This window comes from Pyxicephalus adspersus, chromosome 6 (assembly GCF_032062135.1).
Source record: "Pyxicephalus adspersus chromosome 6, UCB_Pads_2.0, whole genome shotgun sequence".
Classification (NCBI taxonomy): domain Eukaryota; kingdom Metazoa; phylum Chordata; class Amphibia; order Anura; family Pyxicephalidae; genus Pyxicephalus; species Pyxicephalus adspersus.
The window spans coordinates 42,989,016-42,998,083 of record NC_092863.1 but is presented as its reverse complement, the minus strand read 5'-3'; the positions used below and the strand labels follow the sequence as shown (position 1 = coordinate 42,998,083).

The 9,068-nt window shown below is 35.3% G+C and overlaps 1 protein-coding gene across 3 annotated transcripts in view; it reads right to left on the bottom strand.

Moving 5' to 3' along the window:
* Positions 1-1,340: 1,340 nt before the first annotated feature.
* The window catches only part of LOC140333647 (solute carrier family 2, facilitated glucose transporter member 11-like), a 36,295-nt gene continuing 28,567 nt past the window's right edge, over positions 1,341-9,068 (bottom strand). For 2 of the 3 annotated variants that reach the window (XM_072415458.1, XM_072415457.1), the window contains exons 10-12: positions 6,519-6,594; positions 6,242-6,369; positions 1,341-4,935 (exon numbers count right to left, since the gene is read on the bottom strand). In XM_072415458.1, the coding sequence (XP_072271559.1) occupies positions 4,750-4,935; positions 6,242-6,369; positions 6,519-6,594 (390 nt within the window). In that variant the 3' untranslated portion in view covers positions 1,341-4,749. Of the gene's footprint in view, positions 4,936-5,271; positions 5,372-6,241; positions 6,370-6,518; positions 6,595-9,068 lie in introns of all 3 variants that reach the window. The other variant, XM_072415459.1, reaches the window with a different exon arrangement.

The window sequence follows — 9,068 nt, the reverse complement described above, 5'->3', positions numbered from 1 at the left end:
AGGGTGTCAGGAACACCCAAAACAGGAAAATGTTCCTGAATTATGGCAGGGATATCTTTCTGGGTTAGTTTAGGTTAGGGGACTAAGGAGATTGGCTAGTGAGTTTTAGATTAAATGTGAGCTTTTTGTGTATAACATTATTGCAGAATTTCAGGGATATCACATAGAAATGGTAATTTAACCCTCTGGAATTAAGACCTAGTGGTCGCTGATCTGTTCTGCATTCCAGGTGAAATTCTGACTTTCATACTAAGGTTGTCACACTTGGAATTTATTGTTTTCATTTGATAAAATATTGGCCCTAAGGTTTTTTACCTGGAACATGTTTGCAAAATTCTGCAATGTCTTTGTTTTCACAAATAAGAAATTATAACTTGTAGAGATGATTTCCTATATGTTCATTTTATATAGCTTCTAACTATATATCTCAACTATCAGGATGTAAAATGCTCTTCTAGGATTTACTGTCTCTATATTGAGAGGCCATGCTATGTACAGTGGTGCTGATGTACCAAAGGCTGTAATTCATAATTACTAATAAGAAATCTTTAATTCATAAGACCACATTGAAATCAGATTGTGTATTACCACTGTTTGCCCATAGTCCTTTCTCTTTGCATTACTTGACTAAATTGTTATGTTTACATAGGATGTGTACATTTAGAATTTCGAAGAATGTAAACTGTAATTGTTTGCCTAAAACTAGCCATATATGTAGCACTTGGGATACTAGGACTACTGTGTGGGTCCTACTGAGTAGCAGAGAACCCAATCTAAACATTTGGTCAAATATACCTATTGGTAATCCAGATCAAGTCATTTGGTTTCAGCCTCAAACCTCAGGTTCAGGGAACAAACAAATATTTGTATGAGTGCCTAAATGGAGGACGTGATGTAAAAAGTTACAAATTCACAAAAGGTGCTATAAATACATCATGATATATATTATACTTTCATTCCCCAGTGACCGGGCTGCACATTGCATTTGGCTTGCTGCAGGTAGAGTCATTTAGTAACCTCAACGCTGTTGTATTTTTATTAATTTCAACGTTCTGGCTGGTATAATACCTCTGCTGTGCTACACAATACCGTCTTTGGTCCTCACTGGATAATTAAAAAGCATTATACTTTCTTGTAGCTAGATCAGTATTCTCTGTCTGGTGCCTTTGTATGTGTTGGTTTAAAAACAAAACAAATAGAAAATTTGTACCTTTAAAGTACTCGCCTAAAAAAAAAAAAAAACAAAAAAAAAGACCTTCCAATTTTGTAGTGATAGCTGGCTGTCAGACCAGAAATAAAAGTTCTGTGGAAAATTTGTCTCTAAAATAGAACAGGGATTTCTTTAGAATTCGTGATTTATTTAGATTTCTTTAAATTGGAGCACAGATTCTTGCAAACAAAATGTAGATGATTCACATTAAATAAAATTATCCACTTATCCAATTATCCAACAATCACACATAGGCATTGTATAGGTGATGGCAGGCGTAGACTGTCTTTTTATTATGAATGTAGATGTTTCCTTGGCTGCCTCATTGAGGTGATAAGATGATTTCTAGACTTCAGATTCCAACACAAATTTTGAGATCCAAAGAGTTCTGTTGATGGATTATATCACTGAACAGTAAACTAAACCACTAATGGTCATGGTTTTGTGCAATGAAATAATTTGGGCCATACCATCTGTCATGTAACTTATCTATTTGGAGCTGAATTCTCACAGAGAGTTATCAGTTACATAAAAAGTCACCTGTGGTTATATAAAGAGAACAGAAGTGCACACATTGTTAGTGGTCCATGGGGAACAGATCGGGAAATGACATTTCTAAAGAAAAAAGTCAGGATTAATACATCAGTCTAACATCCTTTACAGTTCTTTGTCCAAACTAGATGTGTGTAGTTTACAAAATTCTTTTTATATAGCAGAACTTGCAAGATTTGTGGATAACTGTTCACATGAATGCAAGGTACTGTATCAGTGTTGCTAGCAAAATTGCTATGGGGAGGCATAACAAAGCTTTTATAATTTGTTAGAAATCTCAAAACATCAGAACACTTAGCCACCCCTGCAGCCGCTTTCTGTAATGTAAGCAAATAACTCCCTAGACATATATAATGTAATATGACATCTATCACTCTGTTTTCATTATATGACTTGTCTGTTTTAGACATCTTTTCAGCTGGGATTTGTGTACAGCATGTTGTCAGGAAGACACTGACAAAAATAGCTTTAATGATGTAAAATAATTCTTCCATTGCATCCAGTTATGCTTAGAATGTGTAGATTGTTCTTGTCACACCAGGACAACAATTTTAAGTGAATAGATCTGCCTTGCTGGAACATCTGTCTTCATGTCAGATAGCTCATGTTATTGGCTGATTTGCCAAGTATGCACTTTTATAGAGTAAAGGTTCTTTTATAGACAGATGTTTTATGTTGTTTTGTAAATGTTTAGTCACTTAAGGAATCTTGGTAAAGACTGAAAGTTATATGCAACTTTTAAAGAGCAACACTCATAACTTCACTTTGTGACTCCAGTTCTCTGGGGTAAAGTAAAGCTTTCAAATCCTTACATTCTATATGTGTAAGGAGAGTGCCTGTTCGAACACATGTTATATTACATGTTACATTCTGCATATTGCCACATACTCAAGGCACAAAAGTAAAGTATCCCTGTCATGAGAGAATTATCCAGGCTGTCATTTCTGACCCCCTTCTTTGAGAATATTTATTGCTTGATCATACAGATCTAAAAACTCGAGTACTTGAGTTACCGACCTGAAACTAGCAAAAAGAATTCCAACTCATTTCTGAAAATCCACAACATGCTTGTTCTAGGTCTAAGCAACTAGCAAATGTCAACAATGGCAGCTCCCATTTTTTTCTTAGGATTTGTTATTTTAAATGTCCAGCAAGGCACAGAATTTGACATTGGAGGAAGTGTAGCCAAAACACTTTTTTAATGGTTGATAGAATGGGGAAGGATTGGAACTCCTGTCAGGTTTTACTGCCGTCAGGTTCGAGAGATTTCCCCACTTCCTCTGTCCAACAGTAACACAGGCAAAGTATTTATTTATTTTTTGTACATAAGGGAAATTAGAACCTTTGCCAGATTTTATTGTCAGGGTCCCCGTTTAGTGGGGCTCTAAAAAGTAGTAAAACCTGTTTGGAGTTCTAACAAACCTTTCCCCATCTATCCAAAACAAAATCAGCAACATTTTATAATAGATAAACTTTAAATGAATAATTACTATGTACTTGTGTACAAACATTTTGGAGAAATAATACACAGGTATGTTTTTTGTGGCAGGTTCCTTTTGAAACATATTCATTTGTAATACTTTTCTGAAGCATTTGTATAATTCCATTAACTAATTAAGATTATTTTTTTGTGATTGCTTTTATTAAAACAAGACTCTTTTTTTCAAATGTTGCCAATAAAGTTGGAACTTGTACATATTTTTTGAGTGTTTTATGTCTACCCCTTTCCAGTTGGGATAATGGAGTATTGTTTTGGCAAAAAAGCCATGTAGAGTTGAATAGAACATAAGATGCTAAGCATTAAAAGCATTTTACACCTAAGAAGGGAAGAAATGTAGGCGTGGCCCGCTTGGTAGAGTTAGTGGGTGGTTTGCATGACTTGCAGAAAAAGTCTTTTGCTAAACACAGCTGAGGTTGTGGGTGATTTTTAAGAGCTGAGCTGTTCTGCAACATCTTGTAACTCTTTAATGGCCAAGACAACCTCCGCAGTTGTTTGTTTTTTCATATCTAAGCACAGCTTGTTCCAGAAGTTAATGAATGTCTAGGCTCCATAAAGTAGTTTTTTTTTTTTTTTACTTTGTGAATAACTCACCATGAGGATATTATACTGTATCTGACACCATGTTGCCTAATATTATGTTGAGACAAACATCTGTCCTAAAATAATGTACCTGTTCCAACTTACATACAAATTCAACTTAAGAACCTCCAGTCCCTATCTCATATGTAACTCGGGGACTACCTGTTTATGTAATTTTGTCTGCCAAATTACCTGTTGGTCACCTATATCTCCTTTCAACACTTTAGTTCTTCCCACTCGTTGAAGCCATACATATTGTGATCTGTTCATGTTTCATGTCATCACCTACTAGTTTCCACATACCATCGCCCAACTGCATCAATCATCTATCTCAAAAATGGCAGCCTTAGTTTCATCTCATTCTTAATTTTTTTAAAATCATAACTATCTGCTTTATTTCTGTTTATTTTTTTACCAAGACTGTATTTACAGAATTTATTCATTTAAAATGTATATAAAGTAAAATGTATATTTTTTTCCTGTTTGTGGGAAATGTTTAGACCAAAACCCGATATGTAAAATAAATTTTGAAATGTTTCATAGAGAAAAGAGCTCATCACCCTGTGCTTCCTCTCCAAGCAAAGAATCGCAGCCTTTCAGTCGTCTAATCTACAATGTAAGCAGAGGGCGAGCTAATCGTCTGAAAAATTACCTTGAATGACTTCAGTGCTCTCAAGTGCACTTCTGAGGTTTAATTTTTTTCCCTAGTACCTGCATCTACAGCGGTCAGTAAGGGTTTGTTTTAAAGCGCATGAAAATATTTGAATGTCCACAGCCTGGTCCCAGACTCTATTTAAACCTACACACGTACAGCTGTTTTCATGTCCCTGTATTTCTTCAGCACAGAGATCTGTACAGCAAATGTTTCTTATTCTTATTTAATGTATAAAGTAGCTAATAATAAATGTCACATCATAGCATCTGCTATCTCCTGGGAATTCCCATGCCACTGCCCAAAGTTCAGTTTCTTAAAGTCATCCTTGATGTCAATAAATGATTTGTTTTTTGTTTCTGGTACAATAAAGTATATAAAAGTAGCTATTAAGCTGCATATGGCAAAAAAAAACAGGAAGCAAAACTGATTCAACCCATTCTGAAAGAAAAAAAAAAAAGAAAACACATGTTAATTCAACCTGAGACTGGTAGGCTTATGTAATGCATCAAAGTGCAATCAGCATAGCCTAGCAAATATTCTACTGATCAGACTTCTGTCCACTTAGATCTGAATAGCGGTTACTATTCACTTCACTTTTCATCTATAGTTGCAAAACAAAAAAGACATATTTTGGGACCTGATAAAAAAAAAAAGGAAAGCAGAACTATAGTCAAAATGTTCTATCTATTATAGCTTTGCTACACCATTATTAATTCTAGAAACAGTTTTTTTTTATTAAGCTAATCTATTTAACCTTTTTTTTTTTTACTTAACTTTTTCACATAAGCTGAGTCAGCCAAAAGTGTGCCAGACTCAGATCTCCTATGCCATGAGGATATTTCTTTGATTTATGGAGAAGATAAGCTTCCAATTGCTGTGTAAACAACAATGAGAAATGATTAAGCAGAAAAATGTTTTTTATTTTTTCTGACATTTTTTTTTTATTCATAGAGATGACATTCCTTTGTGACACAGGCAGGAAGGATAACTAATAAATACTTGGGAGACAGCCTTTTTTTGTACGCAAGGCACGACTGTATTTTACCTTTAAACATCCAACACTGTGACTTCAGCTATAATTCTGTTTGTGGTGCTGCAATAATTGGGTTTAAATTTTATTCACGTTTATGTGGGTTTTTGTTTTTTTTTGCAGAAATTTGCTTACTATATCCCTTCTCTAACTGATTTACAAATAGGAAGATGTGAGATTATTTAAATTATTGGTGAATATAATGGCTTTAGAGTCTGCTACCTTTAGATAAAAATAAACCTTAGTTACAGGGGATGAATTATTTGACTTTATACTAGTGAGCCAATATTATGATAATATAAAGATTCTGAAACAGTCTGTAAGCACACCAAGCTCATAATTCCCTCATTACATTACACTTTCCTTTATCTCAACCAGGAGGAGGGTCAATCAAATGCAACTATGTTCCATTACAATGAAAACAATTTGTCTACATGAGGATGGAGAACTTGTAGACTTGTAAGAATTGTAAGACACCAATCTGTTAACAGGAAACTAAAAGACACTTGAGGTCCTATATTTGTGTGGATAGGTCTAGAGGCAGGTTTTTGCTTTTTAAAGTTTGTATCCAAATAGTGAAGAAATTTTTTAAATAGTTTTATAGGAAACCTCTCTTCTGTATAAGGGGTCTCCCCCCACCCACCAGATGCCATCTGAATAAAGAGCTATAAATGTATTGTCTGGAGAAGAACCATATATTCAAGCGATACTTACTACTATGAAAGGGAAGACCATTCCTATAGCAAAAAAGCTGACCCAGTTTATAGATCCTCCTATAATAAATGCTCCTGCTCGTGCTGACTGTGTAAATAATTCTGCAGTTAAGGTATTTGTAACTCCACCTGTCAAATTAAGGAGAAAAATATCTTTATTACCAGACCACTCTAATAAAACACAAAACCCAGTGTCCTCTGTTCTACATGGCATCACCTAAGATAATATGATACAATAATATATAACTATTATTGAGCAAAAACCTGGTCTATCTTACCTGGTCCTAGACCAAAGCTCAATATAAACGCAAGTATCGCAGACATACTGAAATATGGCACCCATGAATAAGCATCCTATGAAAATAAAAAGAATTGTTAGTTATGCCATTTATATAATAATAATAGGAAACATTTCTGCATCACTTTACAAGAACACTACTCAAAATATTGGGCTCCATGGACTTTTTTTCTATTGACCAGTTAGGTAAGGCTTTTTAGGGCTATAATTATAAAGCAGTGCAGGTGACATAGGCCAAATGTTCCCTATTCATGTGTTTTAAGTTCAGGGAATTTATGCATATGCCCCTCTAAGTGTAAGTACTGCAGTACACTAACCCCTTTCCCTTCCAGCCTAGGAGAGAAAAGTTCCTTCCAAAACACCTATTAGTTTGGGTAGAGTAGGTATGAGTTGTTATGATTCTATGTCAGGTATTTTCCCTCTATGTGTCCCTACTGGGGAGCTTTTCCTACCATTCTTGTAGCTGTGAATAAACAGGAAAAGGTGTTTCCTTAACGACCCCTAAACAATCCCTAAACCTGCAGTTAATTCAGCATTATAAAAAAGATCTTATAAAACATGGTCCAATCTCTTACAGTTGGGAATATTAAATCCTATTTCCCAAAAGCTAGGTCATTAACCTTTCTAAATAGTTCACACTTCACTATCAAAATTAAAGTGCTATTAATTTATTATTTAGCAGCAATAATTGCAACAGGTAAATATCAGTGAGTCATTGGGATTGATGTGGATTTGCATTGTTGGATGACATGCCTAATGTATGCTTACCTCTGCGAACATCAAGTATCTGATTGAAGTGGAACTAAAGATTTAAACATTTTTGCACAAAGGGACAGGCGATCTCCCTTAATGGAACAGGGACAGGTGCAATTAAAAAACTGGTATCAGACAGGTAAGGTTGATGTATTGGAAAAATGATATTGCCTGCCCCCCCCTTCTACAATGTTTTTTTTTTTTATTTTTTTTTTTTATTTCAGTGATTAGTTCCACTTTAATCCCGCAAATATGGATTGAATAATAGAATAGCAAATACCCACTACCCACTTTGTCAATAGCCTAAAAGAATGAAGTTTTACTTTAACACAGCAGGACAGCCATGACCTACTCAACTAGAGTGAAGATGCTCAAAAAATGGCTCTATACAAGTCTAAATGGATGTGGCCAGCCATGAAGAGGATTTTGGCTTTATAGAATCAAGCCATTCAGTGCACACTCAGTCTGTTGTAAAGAGGCAAGTTAGCAGTTTATGCGGGAGGTATTCAGTGTAGGCTAACTCAAAAGGGAAGTTAAAAATCTTAAGATGCCAAAATGCTTGCAATTATTAGCCAGAAAAACCTCCCCTGGGCTTCTTTTGGATTGTGTTCCATTTTGTCTGTGCTGTCTCTTATGGACTTGCTTTTTCCGTTTAAAAGTGTACATTTTAGTACAAGTTCATTTTTGGTTAGTATTATCTGATGTTCCTGTTTTAAAATCAAGTGATTTACAAGCATGTGAACTGGAACTTCCATTCACCCTGTTATCACAGAATACTATTGTCATGGGGGCACAATGAATGTTATCTCTTACTAGTACAATTATAACTAGGAAGTGATAGGAATACCAAAACACTACAATTATTGTATCTTATGGTATTTTGTGCATTCAGTCTTGTGACAAACTATTGAGGAAGACACAATCAACGTTCTCTTTACTTCACGTCACAAGGACAAAAAAAACTCCCGGGAAGGAAAAACTTTTTATCAGAAGGTGCTCATGAGGTGTAGATGTAATGGCATACAGCACATGATATATGCAATATAAACCAAAAACAACTAAAACAAATGTTTCTGTTCACTCAGAAAAATGGGATAGTTCATTTAAAGTTGAACTAAACCCTGTGGATACTCACCTTTCCCTGTTCTATTGTAGGCACTGCCATCGCCTTCCTTCCTCTTTGCCACGTTCATATCTTTGGGCCTTTTCATTGGCTGTGCCAGAATAATGTAACTCCCACTTAGGTGCACGGGAGTTCATTCAGTCCCAGAACCTGCAGAGGAAGCTGGGATGTGCTTTGGGGACGGGTGACAGATGGGACAGTGAGCAGGCAGGTAGCACATACCATGAGATACAATAATTTCCAGAAGGGATGTCACCTGTCCCTTCCTGCAAAAAACTCTTCCTGATATATCAATTGCTATTCGACTGTCTACTTGTTTACTTTCTTCCTTATAAAAAAAAGAGTAAATTTGTTTGACAACTTCGGTCTTTCTTAAAGCCATGCTGACGATCACTTATGATATTATTTTCTAGCAGAAACTCCTCTATATGCTTCTTTATCAAACTCTCTAGGACCTTTCCAACTATGGACATTAAACTAACCAGGTCACTATAGACAAGTTTGTTTAACGTCCATAGTTGGAAAGGTCCTAGGGATTTTGATAAAGAACCACATAGAGGAGTTTCTGTTGGAAAATAATAATATAAGTGATAGTCAGCATGTCTTCAAGAAAGAAACAAAGTTGTCAAACAAATGTACTCTCTTTTTATGAGG